At 35.2% G+C, this 27,144-nt stretch overlaps 1 protein-coding gene across 1 annotated transcript in view; it reads left to right on the top strand.

The window, feature by feature from the left end:
- The first annotated feature begins 3,259 nt into the window (after positions 1-3,259).
- The window catches only part of RTTN (rotatin), a 78,009-nt gene continuing 54,124 nt past the window's right edge, over positions 3,260-27,144 (top strand). Inside the window, exons 1-16 of the mRNA XM_056485490.1 lie at positions 3,260-3,340; positions 3,934-4,121; positions 5,350-5,545; positions 7,238-7,327; positions 8,167-8,245; positions 9,468-9,582; positions 10,100-10,250; positions 11,158-11,323; positions 13,723-13,904; positions 16,800-16,915; positions 18,615-18,785; positions 20,175-20,387; positions 21,615-21,727; positions 22,886-23,012; positions 24,023-24,148; positions 26,182-26,298. Of these exons, the coding sequence (XP_056341465.1) occupies positions 3,310-3,340; positions 3,934-4,121; positions 5,350-5,545; positions 7,238-7,327; positions 8,167-8,245; positions 9,468-9,582; positions 10,100-10,250; positions 11,158-11,323; positions 13,723-13,904; positions 16,800-16,915; positions 18,615-18,785; positions 20,175-20,387; positions 21,615-21,727; positions 22,886-23,012; positions 24,023-24,148; positions 26,182-26,298 (2,181 nt within the window). The 5' untranslated portion in view covers positions 3,260-3,309. The remainder of the gene's footprint in view (positions 3,341-3,933; positions 4,122-5,349; positions 5,546-7,237; positions 7,328-8,166; positions 8,246-9,467; positions 9,583-10,099; positions 10,251-11,157; positions 11,324-13,722; positions 13,905-16,799; positions 16,916-18,614; positions 18,786-20,174; positions 20,388-21,614; positions 21,728-22,885; positions 23,013-24,022; positions 24,149-26,181; positions 26,299-27,144) is intronic.

Here is a 27,144-nt window from a genome sequence, read left to right as displayed (position 1 = left end):
GTATTCCCTGTTTGGTGCTCCTATCAGAGAGGTACCAGGAATTTATGGGTTTTTTTGCATTTGACATGCCCTGATATTTCTTTCTTTGGTAGCTGCTCCTTGAGATAGGTGAAAAGCCAGACAGCAGGAAATTCCCAGGGAACTGGAAGTTGCAACAGTTAAGCTCAGAAGTACAATAAAGATATTATCACTAATGGTATCAAGGCCCTGTCAGATAGAGTCTTTGATATGTTGATCTTCAGAGAACTTTCAGAATGTAAAAGGACAGAAGTCAGAGCAGTAAAGAAGGAAAAATATGTTATGAATAGACAGCTTTGAAAAAAGTATGCAGAGATAGTAAGACTTCATCCTGTAATGAATGAGTCACAGAATAAATAAAAACAAGACTGAAAACTCCTTAAAAAACCTCAGAAACAGTTTTTCAAACTCCTCTCTCTGTATAACATTTGAAAGAAGGGAAATTTAAAATTACAACACATCCTATATTGAAAGTGCTAAAAGATGTTTTGTAAAAGAACTTCTACAAAACTGTGAGAATTACAAAACCATCTTCATTTGTGCACCTGCAGTTACATGTGAAAATACCATGCACATAGATGCACAGCAATATCCACTGCTTGTCCACCCTTCATCAGTTTATTGAGATAGAATCTATTTGACACAGAAGTTATTAAAAAAAAAGTTATTTGAATTACAGAAATCAAGCTTGTGAGGAGTCAGGAGTTGGCAGCTCTTTAAAGTTCATCTTATGCAGAGTGCAGTAAGGAAGGAACAAGGGACAATGTAAATGAGATCAGTGACTAATTTTCCCAGTGGTGGAACTCCTACACATTTTAACTGCAGATCAGTAAGAATATACTTGGGAAGAAGTGATACCCATGTTAAATGATGTCAATGGAGAGGAAAAAGTCAAACTGGCTTCAGAAGCAGTCATGGGAATATACAAGCTAAAGGGAACAAGCAGGTAAGAGGGAAAGCAGAGCTGCTCATGTGAATCGAAAACAGGAGATGCAGATACAGAGGGAGTCAGTGTTCCCAGTAATGAGAGACCATTTTTCCCCTATTTAGGTTGTCTTCTAATGACAGCAATAATTATTGAGCCCTTCCAACACTTCTTTTCATTTTTAATATCCAGTAAACTTTTCTCTCTGTGCGTATGGGTGTGTTTAGTTACTATTTTATAGCAATATACATTTTTCCCTTAATATATCTACTTTTAACAATAAAAATATTTAAATTTAATACCAGTCTTGAGCCACGATAGCATAAAATGTATTGCACCAGCTGATACAGCATGCCCCTGGATCAGTTTTGGGTCAACAATCTCTTTTCTGGTCAAAAACAATAGCAGCAAAACTGGAGCTGCTTTTCAAGGTTGGGACTATTCCTTAATGCTTAACCTAATTAGGCCTTCATTTAAGAAAATCTGATCAAAATGGCCACAATTACAGGGCAGGAGTATATTGACAATGGAGAGTGCCTGTGTCTCCTCCATGAAACCCTTTTTTAGCCACTAACACCAACACTGAAGACAGAGTAAGAAAACCTTTGCTCAATGTAGATTGACCGTATTTAAAGAAGTGAGAAGGACCCGGATTGAGCATTCCTATAGAGGTGAATGATGACCCTTCCTCCTGAATAAATGCTTTTATTTTGGGAAATGCTTGCTTCCTTAATTCCTTCTCCTCGCTGCAGAAATGAGATACAAATCCATTTTATTATCACAAGTATCACAGGGGGTCACATAAAGTTCTCACCAGTCCTGTTTGGGGAAATGTGAGTAGCCCAGTGTGCATCTGGCTAGAGCTCTTCATATTTCATTGAACAAGCATAATGTGCACAGCTAAAAGGAATTTTTACTCAGTAAGTGATGCTTCTCTTGTAATTGCTCTTGAAAAAGCACTGCTAGATCCCTGTGAGTTCAGCCTCCTGTGCTAAACAAACCCTTGTTGCAGCAATCCAGTACACTTAAAATTAGCTTAATAAAGTCCCTTTGTTATATTGTCCTGCAGATAGAAATACTGTCCTGCAAAATGACAGATGGTTTTGAGTTGCAAAACTCAAAAAGAATTTAGTGACTATGTTAAGGCAATCTTCTTTTGTGCACCTGCAGTTATGTGCAAAAAAATTCACAAGCATATACACACAATGTCTATCATTTTTCCACCTATCATCAATTTATTTTTCCAATTATGATGGTAAGCACTAATTGTCAAAACTAAGTTCAGTCCTCAGATGACCAACAATGTACCATGCATCTTTAGTACGTGCTTAAGAAACTCCTTTGCAAATTGCCCTGCATTATAGACAAAGTAATGCAGTCCTAGAGTGCAGGTTACATAAAAAAGAAAACCCAAGCCTTCTAGTGATTCACCTCCTACTTCACCCCTCATCGCTTTGCTTTACGAGTCAGCAAAGTGCCGTTTTCCAGGGTGCTGTCAGACACACCAAAGTGACACCAGCAAACATTCCATTATTACTATAAATGTAAATTGTAAAATCGTACAGTGGTTTGGGTTGGACGGGGCCTTAAATATCATCCAAATTCCAACCCCACTGGATGGGCAGGGCACCTTCTGCTAGAACAAGTTCCTCAGAGCCCCATCCAACCTGCCCTTGAACAGTGCAGGGATGGGGCACCTACAACTCTGGGCAGCCTGTTACAGTGCCTCACCACCCTCACAGCAAAGAATTTCTTCCTAACATTTAATCTAAACCCATCATGTTTCAGCTTGAAGTCATCCTCTCTTGTCTGGTCACTACACGCGCCCGCAAAAGGTCCCTCGCCATATTTCTAATAGCCTCCCTCCTGTACTGCAATGAGTAAATCATGCCCTGGCGTAGCTTAAGGCTATGTCCTCTCATGCTGTCCCTGCTTAGTTCCCGGAGAGGAGAGGGAGAGGGAGAGGGAGAGGGAGAGGGAGAGGGAGAGGGAGAGGGAGAGGGAGAGGGAGAGGAGAGGAGAGGAGAGGAGAGGAGAGGAGAGGCACCTGGCCACACCCTCTCCGCAGGCAGGTGCAGACACCCGGAGCTGCGGACACCCCGGCACACTCCCCGCCGCCATCCCGGCCCGTGGGCCCGGCGCCGGCGGGCGGGGGCGCGGGGCCTCATGGGAACTGTAGTTCTCTGTGCTCCCGCCGGCGCGCCGCGGGGCGATGAGAGGTTCCAGCGTGCTTCGCGCGCAGCGCCGGGCGGCTGGCCCGGGACGGAAGCGGGCGGACTACAGTTCCCGAGGTGCTCCGCGGGCGCCTCGGGCCGGGCGGGCGGCGGGCCCGCGCGGCGGTTGAATGCGGCGGGCAGAGCGGCGCGATGGAGCTGTCGGCGCTCGTCAGGAAGCTCGGTAATGGCTCCTCTCCCTCCCGGCCCCGCCGCTGCGGGGCTGCGGGCAGGAGCAGCGTGCGGCTCGGCGCTGCTCCGCCCCTGCCCGGCCTCTGCCGCCCCTCGCCGCTCTTTTCCCTGCTGCTCGTCCACTCCGCTCCCCGCGGCAGGCTGGAGGGGGCGGCGGCGCTCCCCCCAGGGGACATGCTTCCATAAGGGAATGCCAAAGGCTTCCCCTCCAGACACGGTGCCTTTCCATTCGGTGGGCTTGGGTAGTGTTTTGTCCGGTCGGTGAGTCCGACGCAGCTTTCCCTTCCTACAACATACTCTGGTAGAGGTTCCAGCACCAGATTACATGAGTGGAGGCGCATTTGGCCCCGGATTACATCAGTGTATTTTATAACGTCTCACCGCTTTGTAACAATGCAAACACTTGATTAGGTTGCTGGTGAGTGTGACCATATTTGTTTTACTGGTAGGCATAATACTGGTTGGCAGTTAATAATCCGAGTTTTTTTCACTGCATCTCCGGCAGTATTCTCTTTCTCCAAATAAGAAAAAAGTTATGTCAAATAATTTTATGGATTTCTTAATCCTTTTTTTTTTTTTGGGCAGGTCATGAACTGACAGAGATAAGAGAGCGATCTTTGAAGACTATTCTGTTTAAACTCGACCACAACTTGATTTCCTATGCTGATCTGGTCCACGAAAAAGCGCTGTTTCGTAACCTTTTGGAGTGGTTCAATTTCCCTGTCGTACCAATAAAAGAGGAAGTATTAAATTTTGTGAACAGTTTGATCAAGGTATGACATAGTAACATTCATTTACTTTTAAACTACATGCTCTTAGATTGCTGAAGCTAAGTAAAGCTGGATGTTGCTTGACTTTGTAGCTCCATGAAATGAAATTTTTAGAGTGTTTTATAAAGACAGGAATAATAAAGCCACTGTGCATAGACCAAAGTGAAAACAATTTCAGTGACTTCAGGTGGGTCAGAGAGCTGAGAAAAATCATTTTTCCTGAGTTTCTGCTTTATTTTCTCTGCTTCTTCAGTTTCTCATTTAGTGCTTCATTTTTAACTTGGAGAATGATTTGCAGCTAAGCATTTTCATTGTTCCTGGAAAGTAAAGATTTGAACATCGATGCAACTAATTTGAGGAAATGTTACAGAAACTTCAGATACCTTGGATTTATACATTATGTTTTAATCTCTAAACTGCAGCTATGCAGAGTTAAAAAACAACCCATCCTTGATGCTGACAGATGGATGTCATGGTTTAACCCCAACTGGCAGCCAAGCCCCACGCAGCCACTGGCATACACCCCATCAGTGGGACTGGGGAGAGAGTGGGATTGGTAAAAGGGAGAAGACTCAGGGGTTGAGACAAAGGCAGTTTCACAGGAAAAGCAAAAGCTGCCTGCACAAACAAAGCAAAACAAGGGATTAATTCACCACTTCCCATGGGCAGGCAGGTGTTGAGCCATCTCCAGGAGGGCACGGCACCCTCACACATAATGGTGACGTGAGAAGACAAATGCCATCACTCCAAATGTCTCCCCCTTCCTCTTAATTTCTCCCCCTTAATAGAACAACAGCATGCTGTTTAAACTAGATGATCTTTAAGGTCCCTTCCAACCCAGGCCTTTTTGTGATTCTGTGATATGAAGTATCCTTCTTGTCAGTTGGGGTCACCTGTCCTGGCCGTGTCTCCTCCCAACCTCCCATGTACTGCCAGATCCCTTGCCAGGAAAGCAGAAAAGCCTTTGGTTCTGGGTAAGCCCTGCTTAGCAGTGACAAAAATATCTCTTTATTATCAACCTTGTGTTCAGTACAAATCCAAAACACATCCCTGTGCCAGCCACTGGGAAGAAAATGAACTCTATCTCAGCACAATGGTGTAAATGAATAATTGCAAAATATAACTTAAGAATTTCAATTCTTCTTCCCTCTGCTGCTCTCTGTTCCCTGCCCCCATCCAGAGACCTTAAGACTCTTCAAACTAACTTTTTCAATTATTTATCTTAATGCAGCATCCACCTGCTGCCCAGAACATGATTGGAATTGGTGCAGTGGAATTCTTCTCTCAACTTCGCTCCGATGTGGATCCAAACCTGCAGGCCATAATTGATGGGATTGTGGATGGACTGTTCTTTCTTCCTTCTGAACTCCCTTCTAGTTCTTCAGTATGTTATCAGGCTCAGTCTCATCCTTCAGTAGATCAACCAGGTAAACTACATATTGTGAACTGTAATTTATTTTGTATTAAAATAAAGGAAGTGAAAAGGCTGTGAGAAGCTAATGTTTTCAGGCATAGTAGGCAAATTATTCCTGAGAGATTAGTGAAGTGTGTGCTAATCAGAATCTGCCAGTCACAGTGTAACCTTAACTAAATCACCTGGTGGCATTCCTGTAATGGCATTCCCTTTCCATTTCCTTAGTGTATACTGTCTGTATTCTATAATGTACAAAGAGCATGACACAACTTCCAAGAACGGCTTTATGGCAGCAAGTGAGTAGCAACTTCAAACAAATCTGTAATTTAGCCAGTATGCTTTGCTGCTGTTCTTTTCGTAGTAGGCTTTAGCTTGGAAAGCAATTCAAATCCTATGAGAAAAAAAGGAAAAGAAAAAAAGCAGTGGTTGATCCTAATAGAATGATTTTGAAGCTACAAAAGTAGCTTCAGTTGTATGCACTATCTACTTAGTATTGGATAAGCATTTGTCATAGAAGAACACATAAGCTTTCTTTAAAATGTCACAGTATGTGTAAAGTGCTATTGCTTGCATCTGTTACCTAGCTCATTATCTGTCTATTACAATGATTTGCATTTCCTCCAAGATGTAGTCTAACCCATTTGGTTTTCTCTTCTGCCTTAAAAATTTTAGAGCAGAGTTTGGAGGACAAAATTGCATATCATATTACATTACCTCCTGCTTATTGTAGGAAAGACACTGGTGTTACACAGTGCATGTAGTAGTAATGACCACACTTCTGTCACTCACAGAGATAAAAGTAATTTTTTGGTTTCTGCCTCCTCTCTAATGCTTGGAGATTTAGTTGAATTTAGAATTATGTGCCTGGTGATTAATTTTTAATCTTTTTTTCCTTCCTATGCCCACATAGGGCCAGATTTTTACTTAATGTTTCTACTCTGTGGAGAAGAATAGTCTTCTACATGTGCATTCTTAAGTTATATCTTTCTGAAAGTACTCAGTTGAAGATATTTATACTGTAATTTGTATACATATGGGGATGGAATAATACTAATGCTTCTTAACAGTAGTGTTGTATTTTTCTTTGTTTCAACTTCAGTTACTGGAAAGAACTGTAAACTAATAACCTGGCATTATCTGGTTTGATCCTTTGAACCTAATATTATTTCTAGAGAGATTGCTTTTAGTGTTAACATTTCTTGTGTATTTTTTTATTCAGTATGCACATGAATGACATGTAGCAATATACATATATATACAAGAGGGTGACTTTTCAGGTGACCTAAGAGTACAGCAGTGTGGTAGAAAAGTGTTTTAAGTAATTAATTAAAAAAGTTAATTTTATTACTACAGAGGTAGATTAAAGGAAAACCATTTGTTTGGCTGCCTGTCCTCCATCAGGCAATACATTTTCTTTGATTGTTTTTGCTGTTGTTTGTACGGTATACAAGTCAGTGTAAAAAATGGAGAAAAATACACCCTTTACAATTGCAGAATATAATTATAAAAAAACCCAAAACATTGACACATTCTTTTTGCTCATTCTTCTGATCATCTGAGACAATTTTAACCTATTCAGGAAAATGATTTAAAACTCAGGGGCAAGAGGGAGGCGGTTAAGGAAGAGCATGAAAATAAATTGAGTTTTTCTTTTCTGTGTGTGCATTTTTTAAACTTCCCTTTTTTTTTTTTTTTTTTTTTTTAGTTCTGCCTGAAGAGGAATTATTCGCTGGATATTTTTGTCAAAGTAGAAGTCATCTGCCGCAGTTAGAAATATCTCCCAAAAGAACAGTTGGTATGTGTAGATATAAAAGAATATGTTAATTACAGAAAGAGCTTTGAGTTGTAATTTAGATGGAATTCCATTACAAATGTGGATAGCAAAATTGGCTCTTCTTTTTCCTTTTGTTATTCTGTGAAATCCAACGCCACAGAAGTTGCAATTATAATGCTTATAAAAATGACATTCATCTTAATAGATATTTCCCTTTTCTAGTAAATAGTGTAGCTCTTTGGAATATCTAAAGTACATTAGAAAGTGCTGCAATTTAAAAAATTATTTAAATTGCCAGTGTTTTCCAGATGATCTGTTTCATGATCGGAAGTGGCTTAAGTGCCTTTTATTTCAACAAAACTTAGTCTGAAGTACCTTTCTTCTTTTTAGAAAACTGGTTTGATGCTAGAAGGATCTTTGCTTTGTGTTTAAATCAAAACCAGTCTTATGCTTTGTTTTTTTTCTTTTGTTGAATGATATGAAGTGTTTCACTGGCAGGCACAGATCAATAATATTTTGGCAGATCTTTGCCTGTACCAGTATGCTAGTAGCCATTCACAGGAGAGTGTCTTATTTAAAATACACAATGATGCTGAGATCTAAATTTTATTATATGACTTTGCAGTTACTGTAGGTAAATCACCAGTTGAGTTTTTAGCATATCAACTATCTTAGGAATTGCACAATAATTACTACAAACTTTTAAGTTAAAAATAGTTTTAAAGTTTTTTTCATTACAAAGTTATTATTTATCATAATTTTGTAAGATAGTACATTGTTTATAAGTTTTTTACTTTGGGTGTATACAATATAACAGTTCTATAAAATACATTTCAAGACATACGCTCTTTTTCTTGCAGTGAAATGCTTGAAATTTTCCACATTTCCTTGGCTAACTCTGACTTCAACAGATAGACATGTTCTGTCATCAAATGAAAGGTGCAGTAATAGAAACATTACAATTTCCTTGTAGTTTTTATTTTTCAGGAATAGTGACTGTAAATTTCTGTCCTTCTGCATCATGGGGTTGTTCCTGTAAATAACCCAATGAGCTAATTTTTGGTAAATGGTCATAAAAACTGGGCTGAAGCTGGGCAGTGTCACTCTCCCATTTTTTGTGTTTTAATCTGAGTGTCTTTGGGTCTTTTGTTCATGACACTTCAGTCTGTGTTTTAAATTTCTTACATGGATCAAAGATTTCTTTCAGCTAATAATAGAACAAGCTGGAATAAAATCATTATTTACTTTACCCCAGGACCAGTTGGTAGGAAAATCCCTACCTTCAGTAGTAGTTTAATTAAGCTTAGGCCAATAAGTTTAGGTAAAGAGCCTTATCTAGGCATTGAGTCATTCCAGCTGTCTTTCTGCAGTGACTTTTTTTTTCTTTAATTTAGAAAAAGTGTTTGAAGTGCCCCAAGGGAGAATTCTGTAGTTGAGATTCCTTGTGAGTTGTCACAGAGCTCTGATAGGTATCTAGGATAGGTTTTTTTCTGTGTGTTTGCTTTTTCCTTTTGAAAATCTCTGAAGCTGGAGAACCTCTTCAATATTTTATTTCCTTTATGCTGGAGTATAGAAAAGGGACACAGATTTATAACACTGGACATACTTGATTTTTTACAGTGGTTTCAGAAACAGTGGTTTCTGAATCAATTGGAAAAAGTGAAGTAGACTATCCTAAAGATTATTTTAATTTACTAATATTCATCTTAGAGAATAGCTAATAAATTTCTCCCTTTATGGAATTTCCGCTTATGTAATGCAAGTGCATTTAAGTTATACATGAACCTTAGTAATGAAAGAAATTTTCTTACTGGTATGAGTTATATTACTTGCCATATACCACTTAGATAATCACTAGCTTCACAGGGAATTTCCAGTAGTTCTTACTTTAATTTCAGACTCAAAATCAGTAGTTATTTCTCTTTTTGGAACCAAATTTTAGTTGTGGGAATTGAGATTGTTCTTTATTGTATACAGGATTCATATAGCTAAAGAATAATTCAACTGAAAAAATTATATGACAATAGAATTACAGAGATTTTAGTTTTCTTTAGATTCTTCAGTGCTGTGATTATAACTTTCTTGTCAAGACTTGTTCAGGCTAATAATTACTGGTTGGTTTTCTTTTCATTTTAATACATATTTAAATATGAACTTGTAGCTCTTTGAGAAGTAACAACCAAAGTTTAATTTGGAGTACATGTGAACTTCTTCAGGATGTGATTATGCAAGATTTTCCTGCAGAGATCTTCCTTCAAAGGCCAAAGATTGTACAGGCAAGAATTCACATAAAGTTTAAAGTTTTTATTGCAAAGGATGAATTGATGCAAATGATTCAATTTGTTTTTAAAGAAAATAGTTGAACAGAAGTACTTTTATGCTAACTCCGTGTACACAGGAAAGGAGACATTGGCTGTATATTGTAGTTTTAAAGTTTTTTGCTTGTAACAATGTATATTGCTAATCAATAATGAAGTGTTTTCTGAAGTAATACTTTATTTCTTCTGGATGAGATAAGTTTGTGTGGCTGTTGTCTGCACACCCTCTAATAGGCTCCCATAATGAAAGTAGTGACTTTATTGGAAATACAATGTCAAACTTGGCTTCTTCTTTAGGCCTGATAGTTTTGCATTTAGTAGTAAAACAGTAGTTGAGCCTATTTATTCTTTGCTGTGATTTTGAAAAACAATTGGAAACACTTTTGAACTATATGTAGTGTAATACTTGCTGGTGTGGTTGTTCATGGAGGTGATTAATGTTCAGATCTTGATGTTGGTGGTTTTGACTTTGCAGAGCCTTTTGTTTCTTCTAAACCTGGCATTTGGAGGAGATGGAAAACACCAGTTGGCTTTGCAGGCTGTGTCATGCTTGCAACAGCTCTGCATCTTCTTGAGAAGTAGGCTTAACTTCCATAGAGATCCAAGTTTTTCTTCCTCAGAGCAACGTAGGTACTTTTTTAAGTATTTCAGATACTTTTGTTTTTACTAAAGGTAACATGGTCTAAAGTGACAGAAAAAAACCAAAACCAGAACCTTGCAGCAAATGTAATCTCATGAAATTGTTTTGCTAAAGGGATGGTGTTCAATACTACAAATGTTAATTAAAAAACTTCGAGTCCTTGCATTGTTTTAAAGTACTTACTTAGTTTTACTCTCCTGTGATTCTCCATTCATCAACTTCTCTCAGTATCCAATTGTTTGTATGTCAGCAGGGGAGGGATATTTAACTAAAACTGAATTAAATCTGTAAAATAAGAATGGGCAAAGTTTCAGAAAAGCTTTCAAGCTATTAGTACTTAATACTAATTTCATGAACTATGTGAAGTTTGGGTTGTGGTTTTTTTTTTTATGCTGATGGCAAAAAATAGTATAATCATTGTTTTGAATTTTGCAGTCATGAAGGCTGCTTCACAATGTTCTTAATGATTAAATGTTGTAGCTTTAATAGTGTAGATTACTTGTAATGGTCTTCTTGTTTCCATTTTGTCAGCTGAATTGAATCAAAACTTTGTTTCTGTAAATTGGTAGTCTGGTTCTCTTCATAAGATTGCCACTATATTTGGTGTCTTAATAAATGGTACATTCAGTTATAACATCAGCAAGTCTGATAGACACTATTTTTAAAATTCAAGATTTATAATTCAGCTGGAATCTTCAGTGGTCTTTGCCTTGGAATTTGGTTTCCAAACTCTGCTGCTTGCCAGTGATCAGTTAGTTGCACTGGGTCATATGTATTTATGTGGTGTTTTTTTTCCATATCTTACCTTAGTTACTTTTACTGTTCACTATGTAGTATCTTTCAGAATAATGGATGCTTCTAAGGAATACACATATTCTTTGTGTTACATAAAGGCACAGCTTCCCAGAATTCATCTATATCTTACTGTCAAGAAGCAAGAGGTGCTCCTCATTCTCAGAATCCATCACCTGGAAGTAGTAGTCCTCGGCCCTCTGTAATCGGACGGACAGTTCAGCGTCCTAGAGGAGATGGTCAAGATTGGGATGCAGTATCTTCTAGGTGAATGAAACAGCAAATAACTTACACTTCAGTTAAAAACGTTTTAGTTCAGTGTTATTTTATCAGCTCCTTGTTGGTGTGTGGATTGATGCAATGGCTTTGGTAACTTGTGAAGATTCAAACCATGTTTATGAATTAAACCATTCTTAAAATGGTGTTTAGAATATATAAAATCATTGCCACGTTTTGTACCCAGCCACCATTTTAAACAAAGTCTCTTCCTATCATTTGTTATTGCTTGTGCATGTATTTGTAAGACACAGAAAAGCATTTATTCAGTCTATTGCTGGAAAGTCAGGGATTTTTCTTTTTTTCAGCAGATGACCTCATAAGTTCTTTATGTGGAATGGCCATCCTATAGGTAACAGTATATAGTGTTGTCAAAAATGCTATGCTGGATAAAGATTTCTATTGAAGTCTTTAAAATTTGTTGTTAATGTGACAACAAATTTCAGTTCTATAATATGTAAATATCTGACTCTTATATGAAATTATAAATTGTCTGTGTACCCTCAAAATGCGGAAGTTTTTGTGTGTGGTTTTGTTGCTCATCTTGACACAGCTTAAAGACTTAAAGCTGGTGTTCAAGTACCAATGTCTTCTAGTATGTGGGATTTTAAAATCTTGTAAATCTCTATTTGTGTGCTTGTTGGTTGTTCTTTTGAGTCTCTGTGATGTATGGGCTTGGTGATTGAGTACCTCCTAGGTATTCAAATAGTCTGTGATGAGAATAGCTCAATTGTAAATACATCTTGACAGTCGTATTAAGAAGTTATTTTTATTTAAGTCTAATATATTAATTTTTTATCATGTGACTAATGTGGTACTGTCAATGAATTCCAGGCTTTATGCCTTCTAGGCCCTGGCCATTTTCCAAAGCTGGACAGCTAACAGTTTTATAGCAACTGGTGTATATTGTGCAAGAGAGAGCGATGGCCTGGCTGTCAGTCTAGAAATTAAAACTGCATAAGAATAAGTACCATATATAATAATTCAACAGTGATGAGACTTCTAGAAACCAGTGAGTCTTAACAGGGTTATTTTATGAGCTGTTCATGACTGCACACCTTTATCCTCTTGCATCCTATGTGCTGCAGTAGACCCACTCACTGCCCATGAATCTCATTTCTTACAAAAATATAATTTAGTCCAGAACTAGCATAAAGAACAACATGATGTTGGATAGAAGATATGATAGAGGGAAATGACAGTTGTGTTGCTCTGGCATTTCTGATGGAAGAGCTGCTTTCAGTGAATCTTGTCTTTTTCTATATAATTGTAATGTAAATTTGTTTATTGCTATTCTGTATGTAACTCTTCTTTTCCTTCTTCTTTAATCTTGAGACTCTTCAATCTATCTGTTTGTCTGTTTCAAATTCTGCCTGGAAACTTAACCTTTCCTCTTCTGAATTGTTTTTATGGTTGATACCTCTTCTTCCTTTTCCTCTGGTAAGTGCAGCCAAGCCCCAACTACATGTTGGTGGACTCTTCTATTTCGCTTGTAGTTTTCTGTTGACTTCTTAATCAGTTGGCATTTAACTTCTTATAGACATCTTTTGCTTTTAATTAGACAGTGGAATGTAACACAGTCATGACACAATTCAGTTTCTTCTGCTTGTTCAATAATAAAAAAGGGAACCAAAAAAAGCCAGTCATGAGTCATACAGGTTTTTAAACCAAATCAAGATTGCTGAACATTGTTTGAGATAACAAAACTTAAAAAATATGTTCTGATTTTTATTAATTATGATGTTCACAGTGGAATTAGATTATTATTGAAAGCAGTTGAAAACTAATATAGTTATGAACTATATATTGTTTAGAATATATGAACCATATATATTATATTTAATGATATATTCATATATCTTAGATAAAATAATAATAAAAATATGTCTATAATTTAATAGCACTCTGTATACTTTGTAGTATATACTTGATTACACTTAAGGCTTTCTTGGACAAGGGAATACTTCTTGTTTTACAGTGGACAAGGTAGTCCTAAGGAGTAAAAGTAGCTCATGCTTCTTAATTTTCACTGTTAATTAAAAAAAAAAAAAAATCCAAATCAACTGATATTTCTCATGCAATATTGTATTCATTGCAGGTGTATTTCTTCCAGTATACAGTGCTAAGTGATTTTGAAGATGATTGCCAAAACATTAGGCATTCACTTGTGATGCTACGTGTTCTGACATTTAAAAAAATAACCAAACAAAATCCCCCTCTTCCTGCAACACTGGTAGATAGCAGAGAAAGATTGGGATGGGAGGAAGGATTTGTTTAAGAAGGGAGTCATGAAAATACTTGTTGCTATTTTTAACATCTGTACATATGTGTTTTCTCTATGCAAGCGTTAACTATGTTTCTCTTTTAAAAATTTTTGTTTGCTTTTTAAGTGGGAACAGTACTCAAGCAAATGCAAACTCCAGAATCTCTCTGCATTCCCCATTTGAAGTAGGACATATTGACCTACCAGATACTGAAAATGAGGACACTTTGGAATTACAGATGAAGCAGCTTAGTCTTCCTCAGTTCTGTGTTTCCATCTTGGAAAATGCAATACCTCTTCTAAGAACAGGTGAGAAAGTTTTGAGTTAAGTGTTTAACGTACATATCTTTCCCATCCTTAATATGAGATACTCTTGAGAAGTTGGTTAATGAGGTGAGTTCCTCAAGAAAATAAGGCACAGATGATTACTGATGTACTGTGGCTAGTTGCAGCAGATATTTTCTAGGGACTTTGTTTGAATCTTCTGATTGATTTCCAGAATTGCTGCAGAAGTTTTAAGTGCTTTTTTACTGACAGTGGCAGGAAGTGAGTGTATGGTAGAAAAATGGTGTGGTAGGGTAAAATGTGTTTCAGGAAGATGAAAAAATAACCACTCTTAACCAAAGCTATTCTCAAAAGGATCTATTTAAGCACAATTTTCCTCCTGTTGAAGAATAAATAATAAAAATTCTGGTGAAAGGCTTGTTTTTATTTTTACAAATGCAGTAACAAATGGTGTAAGGAACATAAGTAATGATAGCCTAATTTCAAATTTTAATTTATAAAGTTTCTAAATTGCAAAGCCCTGTTGGAGGACAACCTTTTTTGCTCCTAGGTTGTCTACAATGGTATTTAGTTATACAATATCATGTAATTCAAATCATGTATTGGTAAATGTGGTCAGGGTTTCAAATATAGGAGCTGGAAATGTGCCTCTATCTATGACTAGGATACTAAAAGTTAGAGGCTTCAGCTTACAAAAATTCTATGAAATATGTATGAAAATTATTCAATTCCTTTTTCTTTTTTGTTATAAACCAACTAAAATGAATTAAAGTTTTGATTTTCCCTTTCAGAATAATGGTATTTAAATATTAATTATTCACAAGTACAATCATGACTTCTAGCATCTTTTATTTATAATGTAAAACTGCAGAAAATGTATTTTCTATCTTTTCCATTTCTGGTGTTTGTCACTTCAAATCTGCAGAGTTAAAAGACAATTTTTCTACATTTCAAGGTTCTTTCTTTCAATCTTATCATAGAATGAAAATAGTTTTACTTTCTGAAAAGGTGGACCTCTCTTTGTTTATCTTCCCCTTAAGTTTTTTTTTTACACTTTTTAAACTCTCCTTGGTGATATTTCTTCATTCTTCCACTGTGCTGTAATGAGACACAGATTGTAAGCAAAGTTATATTTTTATCCTGTTCCTGTTGATCTGAAAGCCTGTGATCTGTAGGCACACTGTGAGACAGTGTGATATTGTGAGACAGTAACACACAGTTACACATGTGGTTATATTTTGGGTTGTTATCTTTAGTAAAATCAACAGGCATTTTTATGAACATTATTATCAACTTATATGGTATAGTGTAACTTTTATTCTAGATGTTTAAATTAGTGGGTAAAGGGAAAAAAGGTAAGCTTGTTGTAAAATTTGCTGCCTTTTACTTTGCAATATGATGTGTATTTTAGTTAAATTCTGTTCATTGTGGAGATGTTAATTGGCATTGTTCTTCCTTTGTGGTGACTTGGCTTGTGAGCAAAGTCATTGCAGAAATCAGTAGTGGTGTGGGCTTGTTTTGGTTTTGTGGGGGTTGTTTTGGGTTTTTTTTTTTGTTTTTTTTTTTGTTAAGATGGAGAACTTTATTCAGTTAAATTGGCCTAAAATCAATGGAAAACAGAACTTCTGTGAGATAGGCAAAACCAAGCTTCCAAAAAGGCCTTGTGCAATTCTCTGTCATTTCTCACCCAAAGCAGATCACTGAAGCTGCAAATTGCAGAAGCTGTGGTCATTATCACTACATATCTAGTGACATACAGAGATAAAAATTTTTTCCTCAACTGTATCAACAAGGCTTCTGCAGTGTGTAAAATGTACAAGAGATAGAAAAATACACAAAGGAATTAATGTTTAATTAGAACAAACAAGTAGAGCTTTATCTTTTTAAGCAGATTTTGTTTTGAGGATTTTGAAGGATGCAGAATTTTTATCTTGGTTAAAAGATACATTGAAAATTCAATTATGTTGTGCGAAATCCATCTATGCTTTAAAATAGAAACATACCATCAACAAGTAACTAAGCCAACAGTTGCACTACATTGAATATTTAAGGGAAACTGTCACCGTATGGTTCCTTAAGATGTCAGACAGTTTTGGCATCCTTACTTGTGTGAGGTTGAAAATACTTGGTTTGGCTCCAGATATTCTGCCTTGTTCTTTGTAAAACCTTCTAACTCCTCTGTTTTCTCATTATCTGGGGATGTAGAGGGAGGTTTATATTTGTAGTAAATGTGGGCTGTGGATTTCTAAGCTCAGGCCAAGTTTCTTTGTGGCCATATATTCAAACTCAAAATTGCACAGAGGATAAAAGTCACTAATAGACCAAATTAGCCTTGTTATTAAGAGACACTCAGAAGAAGAAATGGAAATTAATATAAACTAGCCTAAAAACAAAGGGGAAGCTGTTATGGAGAACTGTGCATGTAGCTCAAGTTGGTATTCATCTCTTTGTCTTTTAAAAGATCTCAAACAGAATAATCTGTGAAGAAAGGCACACCTAAACTAAAAATGCAGATTAATATGGGGAAGATTTGTAACACAGCTGTCTGGATGGGGGAAATTTATTTATTTATTTATATGACTTTATTATGAAATTCAGAAAAGTTCAGGGATCAGATTTACAGCGGTAGTAAAGTTCTTGGTTATTTTCTTAAATAATTTTGCAATAGGTTTAAAGGAAATTGAGATTTTTTTCTAAGTATACAATTGCTTTAATCTATTATGACTTTGGCTGGTTATTGTCCTCCCTGATTCAGAGCTGTTATTGATGGAGGACAGTTAGCATTAGTTTTGTAGAAGCATATAGAAAAATTAAAATACCAGAATTTTGTATGAGAAATAATTTCTTGTTTACAGTAGTGTCTTCTGAATATCAAAATTTTGTCTATATTTGAATTTATCCTTTCATTTGTGTTTGTAGGCAGTAGAAGAGTGACAATGGAAGTTCTTGAATTGCTTGTTGAAGACATGTCCCTTATTGGTGATGCTATTTCAGAAAATGTTTGGGAAGATGACAGCCTTTTTGCATTGGAATTGGTAAGATTCTTCAGGCTTTGATCAACCATATTTGTCTCCTTTTATAAGCTTCTGACATTTTCTGCAGTGATTCATATATCTAAGCTTCTGCTGAGCTGTGCTTTTGAACATTTTAAGTAGTTTATTACTAGTTCTATTGATGACACTTTTTAAACTGTAAGTTCTTTTACCAGTCAATACTTGCAGTTTCACCTCAAGAAAACAAGCAACTATTGAGAGAAGCACACATAGGGAAGGGAATCTGAGGGAGAAGCACTGACTGCAAATGTTGGACACCAATCTTAGTACATAACAACTTTCTCTTTCTTTGCTCCTTATAAACTGTTTAAAATTAGGGAGATAACTGTTCATATCCAAGATTGAAATTCTAAGATACATACATGCTATCCATTTCCTACACAGGAAATGTTCCCTGCACAAATTTCAGGTATCCTAATGATATTGCTTAGCTGCAAAAGAAAGGAGAAACCTTTTTTGGCCCAGCAGAGATCCAAAGCATTATGGTGCTGTTGACTAAACAAATTGCTGAGCACAGTTGAGAGTTGTTATATACATGAATTATTAAATTAGTGAATAACAGATAAAATGATTATGACTTGCTTTTTTGAAGACAAGTGAAAGCTGAAGTGTAAGCTGACATGGCTCAGGCATGTAACAAACATACCAGAGCTGCAGGCTGAAACTTGTCTAAAGACTTGAATTAAATGTAGTCTTAAATGCACCTGACTTGAATTAGAATTTGTGAAAATACCACTGAATAGGAAACAATGACAGCTGCAATATGAATTAATTAAAATATTGCTTTAGGCTTTCCTATTCTCTACTTTATAAATGTTAATATTTATATTTATAGGACCTATTAATGAATGAGAATTTTTTCTTTTAATTTAATTTGCCAATCTGTGAAAATCTATTGTAGTTGATCAACATCACATCAGTGCTGAAGATTCCTTGCAGAATATTTAATCTCAGAAGCTTACTATCTCTTTGTCTACTTGTTTTATGATCTGAATCAGTATATTTCATTGCCTGTAAATCTGTCAAACTACAGTAGAATATATCATATGTATACCATACTGATTATTATTAGTAGGATAATGTTTGTTTCCAGGCTACTAACAACCAAACCTCTGCAAATAAGATGGGTAATGATATATAGTTGTATTGATTTTTAAAAATAAGGGATAGAAAGAAAAAAGTTTTCTGTTTCCTTTGAGAATAAATAGGGGTAAAAAAACTCTTTGATGTTTTCAAAGTTACTGTGAATTGATTTGGAAAGGGTTTGTTTTTGTGGTTTTTTTTTTATTTTAAGGTAAAGCTTATTAGCAGGTTCAAACCAGGACTTAATATTTCCTTATTAAGACTGAACTTCAAAATAGATGAAATTTCAGAAGTTCTAAAAGGTAGTGAGAAGAAATTAAGGTGATGGGGGGAGAGACAAAAGTGAAAGAGGAAGAAAGGAGCAACCAGGAATGGATAGTTATTGAGCCATGTATTCAGAACTAATAGTGAAAGTAGACTGAGGTCTAAGACTAATGCCTAAGTGACAAACACAATGCTATGTATTTTGCAGCATTTTGCAATTTTAGCTTATGTGGCATAATTGTGCTAATGATACTGCAGTTGGTGTGTAAACACTGTAGATACACAGTGATGTTTCATTTTTTCCTAATTATTGTATTTCTGATTTTGTTTTCAGAAAGACAAATTGCTTCTGGTCTTGGGTTTGCTTGGAGAAACTATATTATATCACAAAAGCAATATAAGTGCAGAACAGCCCAAGGTGATGCTGGTGCATCACAGAATGGCATTTATTAGCATTTCACTCTTCACTGTTAGATTGCTCCAAATACTTCTCCCTGTAGAAAAGGTATGTCATCACTAATTATAAGTGTTTGTCTCTTGGTTTTGCATTTTAGGAAGGCAGAAAGAGATCACTTCCTCAGGGATGAATACTGAAAAAATAACCCCTTGGACAGAGAAATTAATCTGATTTACACTGGGTCATGTATGATCACAGATGGCAACTTTGTCCATTCTTCAGTTACCAGTGTATTCTGCAGATTACAAATCTTAAAAAAAAAAAAAAATTTAAAAATGAGTTTTTGAAATTCAGTGTTCTTTTTTTCCTGTAACGTTTTTTTTCTGATATGATGTATGGTTTGCAAAGCTCTGCTGCCCCCTGGTCGTTTGTAGTATGCATGCAAGGAAGAGTAGAATTATGTAACATTTAAAATCATCACTCTTAATCTGATGGAATGTAGTAAGCAATTACGTTTTGTAAATTGGAGTGATTTTAATTGTTCTTTGCTTCCAGTGTTCTTCTAAAATTCTGTTGTAGCTCTTGGGGTTGGGGTGTTGTTTTTTAGGGTGGAGAGTTTTTTGTTGGTTGGTTTTTTGTTTGTTTTTTTTTTTTTTTTTTTTTTTTTTTTTTTTTTTTTTTTTTTTTGGTTTTTTTGTTTTGTTTTGTTTTGTTTTGTTTTTCTGTTTTTTTGTTTATTTCAGCTGGGAAGGTCTGATGAATTTTCCATGTGATGGAAAGTGTTAGATGTTTACACCTGAATGGGTTTTAATTTTTTGGGCCAGTTTTTAGTGGAATGTAGCTTTTCTTGGACATTAGTCAATTGGAATAGAAGATTTATTTTGAGTTGCAGGGTTTTTATCACAAATATTAAGTCTAGTACCTGAAAATAAGTGTGGATATACTAATCTAATGACTTTTCATAATTTTTGTCTTTTATGTTCTTGTGTACCCAATGCAAAGTTTCCATTCTGCGTGTAAGAGTTGGAACAAAGCTACTGTAGTTGAGGTCAAAATTTAAGTTGAGAGAATGTACACTTGCAATTAAAAATAAAAGAAAAAACCCAAAACAACAAGAAAAATGCTAGTTCTTAGTTTGCAATATGACCATGTGGAATTGTAGACAGCTTTTTTAAATACAGAAATAATCATGATTTGTGTATTCTCTGCCATCTCGTGGTCAGAAAGTGAATTGACTCTGGCCAGCAGTGTGCAATTCCTGGATCACACACAACTTTTGTCACTGGTTGCAGGTCTGATATTATAAGTGACATCTAATTAACTATCACTTAATGAAGAAAAAATATTTCTTCACATAAAACCCATTTATTGAAATGCGTTTCTCTAGATTTTAAGTAGCAGCAATAATGATTGTACTTGTTGAATGACTGCAAATGCTATTGATGGTTTTACTGTATTTTCAGGCTGTTATTCTGACAGTTGCTTTCTTTTTCAAAGGCGAGTAAGGTTACACAAAAGAGTTTGCTGAATGCTTTGTTTCTTCTCTCACTGGATATGTCATTCTCCTTGGAATACCCAAGCATGCATGAATCTGTTGCAGCCTATCTGGAGCAGATGAGTACTGAGAACTACAGTATTTATAAGCAAGTTTCAGAAGCTGCATATTCAATTGAATGCACTTGTAGCTTTATGGTTGAAGTTCATAAGGAGGTGTGAAACTTTATTATATAAAATATTTCCTGTAGGCAAATTTCTTTCCTCACTTCATTTTCTCTCTGTTAAAAATTAAAGTCTGGCATAGCAGAGGAAGGTCCCCAAGTATGAGTATTCTGTATGATGCAAGGTGTAGTTAATTTTAATTTGTTTTCGTTAATACTAGTCAGGATGTTGGTAAAAAATCTTATCTGAAGTAAAAACAAAAAAATAAACAATTGAAAATTGGAAGTAGACACAGGACCTCTTATAGGCCAAAAAGGAAACAGCAGCAAATACTCTGCTTATTTACTGAAACATTTACGTGCATATGAATATATATGTTTATATACTATACATATTCATAAATTTATATAATACACCATTTATTTTATACCTATTTAAAATATATAGTATGGGTGTATGTGTGTTGTCCAGGAGTTAAATATATCGTTCAGAAAATTTTAAATCCCAAGTACTTTGGCAATTGCAGCTGTAATAAACAAGTACTAGACTGGCTGAGATTTGTGTTTCACTTTGTTATGGATACAACTGCTTTATTAGTTAAGAGATTTTAGGATAGTACTGATATATTCTTCTCCATTATCCAAATGGATAAGCAATTTTGCACAATACTGATTCCATTGATGCTAACATAAATTAATAACATACAGAATATAAATATAGTGCTGTCTTAAATCAGAATTAATCTTTCCTTTATCTCGATAGCTTCTGAAGTTAATAATAGTTTCCTCATAAAATGCCCCTTACAACGAAGTTAACTCCATCAAATTTAAATGGCTCATGTTTATTGTATTTGGTAGCCAAATATGATAAAGACATATGTACTTAAATTTAAAAAAAAAAAATCTAACTTGCTCTTTAATCTTAAAAGTTTAATAGTTCAGTCTTTTATTATACTCCTGTCACATAAAATGCATATTGATACGAAAATAGTAATTTGAATAGCGCTATAGTGTTCATGCTGTGAAATGTTAGACATACATTATTCCTACTGAGTTTGACAGAAGTTTTGGACTCAGCAACTGAAGGGCTTTCAGCTCCCTCGAATAGTTTCTAAATTTTTTGTTGTTGAAATGTATTGAATTAGTTAAAAACTTTGAATGACTGAACATAAACCTACTTAGTATTCATTTATGGTAGATTTGGAAAGATTATGTAGTAATATTGGATACTTTTAATAATTTTGTTATTTTCATTCTTTGTCTTCATTTTACTTTACAGGGAGAGAAGAATCTTCCTGAATTACTAGAATTGGCAGATCAGGCTTTAAGTAGTCTACCCTTCCACCTACACTTCCCCTTGCTTCAAGAATGCGTTCACATATGCTCAAATATGTAAGTACATTACTATTTCAAACTCTGCTTGAGAAAAGGTGTTGGATTTTTGTTTGTTTGTTTGTGGTTTTTTTCTGGATAAGATTTCTTAAATAGGAGTTCTTTATTCCCTGTAGAAACAATTACTTTCCTTTAGCCATTGAACAGTCTCTTCTAACTGATTTGTGTCATTCTGTGATGGATTTCTTGAAAACTAAATTTCAGTTGCTAAAAACTTAATGTTAAATTCCATGTACAAGCTGTTATGATTTTTTATGTAAAATATGTAATTTATAAGGGAACAGTCTTAAACACTTTGACTTGTCTTTCAGACTTCTTGAAAATCCTTTGCCCTAAGTATATTTGTATAACCTACTTTTATTTTACTTTCAGAAATCCTGAAGGACTTCCTTTATTGTAGATGCTTTATATTACAATATGGCATCTCACTTTTAAAACTTTTTTTTTTTTTTTTTGCTTTTTTGATTTTTCCATGTCTGTAGTTAGAGAATATGTTACCTTATGGTACCTGGAAAAGTCTTGAACAAGAGAAATTTAATTTTATACTGATTCAGAACTTGACTTCAGGAATTTTTTTCAAAGGAAACTGCATTTAAGGGCTGTCCAGTAAGTGATGTTAAATTATGAAGTGTCAAAAAGTTTTTCAGGAACTGTTCTAACGCTTTTAGAATTAATGTTTGGTCACTGTTTCAGGCAATAGGAAATCCAGTTTTTTTCAGCTAATATCAATTAACTTTGTGATAATAAGAGGGACTTCAACCTCTTTAATGAAAAAATTTTAAAAGCACAGATTTTTTTATAATCATATGTATGCTTGAAGGTGTCTACTGAAACTCAGTAGAATTTTGTGTTTTCAGATGAACATCACTGTTTTTCAGACTCTGAGTTTTGATGAGAGAGTTTTGAAAAACTATGGTCTTAGACTACCTACATCTTTAAAAGAATAAACATATGCAAACACAAAGATTGATACGATTTTGATAGATATTATTTTGGCAAATGTGTCATGATCTCTGAACCTTTTACTGTTTTCCAGAATGTATACCACTGCAGGAAGTAAATTTCAGATATTATCCTAAAATTTAACAAGAAAATTTTTGAAGGCATCTTTAGGTACTGTAAAATAAATGAGTTAAATTAATTATTTTTCATTTTTAGTTGGAAGTCTGCCGAGGCCAACTCCTTGCTTCATGTGGAAGGCCAGAAGTTGCTTCTCCATCTGTTGTCTCACCCTTTGTTGAATATAAAAGCTGAAGCCTATCGCTGCTGCTTGGAAGTGGTGAAGGTTTGAATTAATGCTTACTTAACACTCTTGGTGTTGCACTCAATAATGCATGTTATATGGTTTTGTCATTAGAAGCATTTTTAATACAAGTTCTGTTTACTGTGTTGTATGCTGAAAAATCAACATAGGCCTGGGCTTTCAGTTTGCTGTTACCTTCTGGTATTAAATCTGCTTGGTTAGGTTAGACTTCAGGTACTCCACTTAAAAATGATATGCAAAGAACATGTAAATCCTTTTATATTCTCCAAATGTTGTTTGTTGTTGGGGTTTTTTCCCTGTTTTGGAGCCATGTTGTGTGTGTCTTGGTTTTTTTTTACATGGGTATTTTGTCATGGCCTTAGTTTTTTGTAATGATAGCCCCAGGGATAAAGAGCATGAACTTCCTAAAAATATGACTGTACACAATGCTGGGAATGGCAATGTCATATTTGCCAGGTCATTTTAGGCTCACAAAATAAAAAATGGCTCACAAAATAAATATGGCTCACAAAATAAAAAAAATTTTTGTATTTTGATATAATACTTGATTGAAACTTTTATTCTCTGTAGTTGACATAATATGTACCTAGTGTGCTGGTAGTACAATCCACTAATTTACACTAATGTGTAAATATGCTGGAGCTAGTCTCTCTGAAAAAACCCCTGTCTCCACTGAGTGGCACCTGTCTCTTTTCACGAGATTTTTACCAGCCTGTTTTAGGTTTTTCTTACTTTAATGTAATGCCAAACAGCATATATAGGTTTTCAAATTTATTTTCACAATATTATTCAAAATAAAAGAAAAATTATTTTCTATTTCTTAGTTGTGTGTCATAGCAGGAGTTTTCAATCAGTGATCCAAACAGACTGTGTTTTTTCAAGGCTGTCGTGTTTAGCTGTCAGAACTAGTCTTCTAAAGTGCATGGAGAAAGTCTTTTATTGCACGACAACTTCAGGCTGTCTATAAAACAAAATGTGGTAGTGGAGACTGTCTTGAATTTTTAAACTAACCAACTTTATTTTTGCTGCAGGACTGTTTAGGTATTCATAATATTGCGAAGCCCATGCCCTCAATCTGCCAAGGAGTACATTTTCTTCTTCACCCTAAAGTGTTGTATGAAATCTGTACATTTGGCCTTCAGGAAGATAAGAATGAGGTACTGTGTTTACTAGCTGGTTTTGTAAGTCAGTGTGCATGCAGAGTAGGTGTTGATACTCTCCATTGTGGTCTAATGCTTACCTGAAGTTTTGACTAAATATGGTTTCTTGCATACAGAAAAGCTATGCAAATAGTAACGTTGTAGTAAATGGAAGGGTTTTTTTAGTATAATGAATTCTGAGACAAGATAGTATTATGTGCATAGGATGCTATTAACTATAATAAAGACCAATGAAAAATGAAATAAGAAAAGTTTTTTGCTTTTTTCCTGTAATATTCAGCCCTAGTAAAATGTGTGTATGATGAAAAAGTATGTATGGTGCTTCACATTTATGGGAAACATGAGCTTTGAAGTCTCAAGTTTTGTGAAAGTGGACTAACCTCTGAAATAGCAAAAATAGACTTTAAATCTGCAAGTCTTTGCTATAAAATTGTATTTCACTACCACAAACATCTGTTTAAATATAGTTAGAGTATTATAGAAGTGTTCTATAATGTTATAGAATAGGACCAAATTTCCATTGGGATCATTCCACGCATGACTGCTTAACCTATGTCCACTATTTTCTAGCTTATAGAGCTAAGGAGGGAGTTGTGAGAGGAGAATACAGTTACTTATATTCTTCATAACTCCTTTATAGTTGATCTATAACATCCCTACAGTCAGAAAGAACACTGAATAACAAATTATTTATATATTTTTAGCTTCTCTTTGGGAGTGAGATTTTTATTTTTTTAAATTCAGTACTATGCACTGTTCCATTTAAGAGTGATTTTTTTTGATGTGAGCATTTTAAAGAGAGAGGTAAAGTATCTTTGAGAATGTGCTATATGTTTATGCTTTGAATGTAATTTATCTTCTGCAAGGAAAACATTCTGGCTAGTCCATTGGATATGTAATTAAAAAGACTGACAGTTTTGTCAGTGGTTGGTCAAGCAAAAGAAATGGATTTCAACTGATGCTGAATTTAAAAAATCAGAGATAGTGCCTATTTACGAATTTGTCACATTTTGTTCTCTACCTTATAATGTATTTTTATTATATTTTTAACAAAATAAGTAGTGAACATCATATCCAGGTATTTTTAAATTTATTTTACTTTGTGCTGTATAATTGCTGCTTAAGTGTTTGTAAAGCATCAGTTTAATCTTTTAGGCATGTGACATTGTGGAGAAAGTTGAGAAGAACCTTGTATTTCAAGGTTATGCTTGATATTTGCCATATGATTCTATAAAACCAGTCTTTCTCTAAAGACAGACTAGAGTGATATTATTAAAGGCTGTCCTTTTTGCTTGGGGTGAGAGGGTTTTTAGCTCTGGCATAAAATGCAAGGCTTTAGCTGCTGAAGATAAGTGTTTTCATGCTATATAAGGAAGAATTAGTTCTGGTAAGCTGGGCTTTTTCCTCTGTTCCCACTGCACTAATAATTTTAGCATGTAAATATTCTAATTATGTAGATTGTATATGTTATTGCATTGAAAGTGCTGTATCATATAGCTTTTTTGCTTTTGATAGAGAACTTCAGATGCATTATGATACTGCTGGAAATGTTTGGTAGCCTTCTTAGTTTGACAGTCTGCCTCAGGAAAGTGAAATGGCCACAAAACAGACTTTAAGTCTCTTGTCATTCTCTATCTTCAGAAGCATATCATACACTGGGAATAAAATGCCCCAGAAGGGCAAGGTCAGGAAAGAAAAGAATCACAATTTCTTTTGCCTGCAGGATAGAAGGATCAATAGGTTTAGGAGTTTAAGTAATGGTTTATTTTAGTTCAGAAAAGACATACCAGAGTTCTAAGGAGAAAATGGTTGAGTGCTGTTTAGGCGGAATTACTTGTGTGTTTTCTCTTGAAGGCTTTTCTAACAACTTAATATTCAGTGCAACTGACAATTTAAATGTAGCATTCTACAGTAACACTGTTTTGTCTTTGAGATGTTTTTGTATCACAGTTCCAATTACAGCATTGACAAACTAACTTGGACACATGGGTGGTTGCATTAGTGGTTTGTTGTTATTTGTTATTGAGCAGGTGAACTCTTCAGCCAAGGCCATTCTGATACATCTGTTGCAAGGACGATTAATGATGGAAGTATTGACATGGAACAAGTTCATTGAGGCCCTCTGTCCTGTTGTTCCTGTTTTGCAGGTACTTCTAAGTGCTTTAATCTGAATTTGATGTATGAAATCATGTGTATCAGGTTAAATAACAGATAGAAGTAGCTGAAGGAAAATAGATTAACAGTAGCATACATACAATTTGTTCTATGGTCAAATGGAGAAATGTTTTATAGGTGCCCTAATACCAGTAAAAGTTTGTCAGTACCTTGAATTTGTAGACACATTTTATCCTGGTATTACTTGTGCATGGAATTTGAAATGTTGTAGTACAAATGAACCAGTACTGACTGGGGCTTAAAAGGTTTGAAGATATGAGTGGATAATACAAGTACAGATTGAAGCATTCATGCTTATTTTATATGTTAATAATTGTTAGAATGCCCCCCATGTCTTAAATTTAAAAACTGTAGCTCCTCTGTGCTGATAGTTTTCTGGTCAAATATACACTCAAAAATAGCAATCAGCTTAAGCTATATTTTTAGTATATTTTGATATTTGTTTTTTGGTGGTTTTGTTTCCAATATTATAGAAGTATGCCTTAAGCCTTAGTCTTCATGTTTCCAATGATGTACAAATTTGATGTTCATTATTTTTACTCTCTGCTTGATCTAAAGGAAGCTTTTGCCTTTCACAGTCAGATTTTCAGCCTAATTGCTCCATCTGGATTCTTAAATCTTTTTTTACTAGTACTTGAAATTTCCTTTTTGTGGTCTGCCCGTAGTCTTGCTGATTAGATATTTTCCTGCATTTGCCTGGTATCTGGTTTATTTTCCTAATTTCTCTCTTACATAATAAAATCAAGTATACATTTTGTCTTCATTTTCTCTAAAAATAGCACTCTCAATAATTATACCAGCTTACTTGTTTCTCTGCT

This window comes from Oenanthe melanoleuca, chromosome 2, assembly GCF_029582105.1.
Source record: "Oenanthe melanoleuca isolate GR-GAL-2019-014 chromosome 2, OMel1.0, whole genome shotgun sequence".
NCBI classification, from domain to species: domain Eukaryota; kingdom Metazoa; phylum Chordata; class Aves; order Passeriformes; family Muscicapidae; genus Oenanthe; species Oenanthe melanoleuca.
The sequence above is the reverse complement of the archived record's forward strand: the minus strand, read 5'-3'. Positions and strand labels throughout refer to the sequence as shown.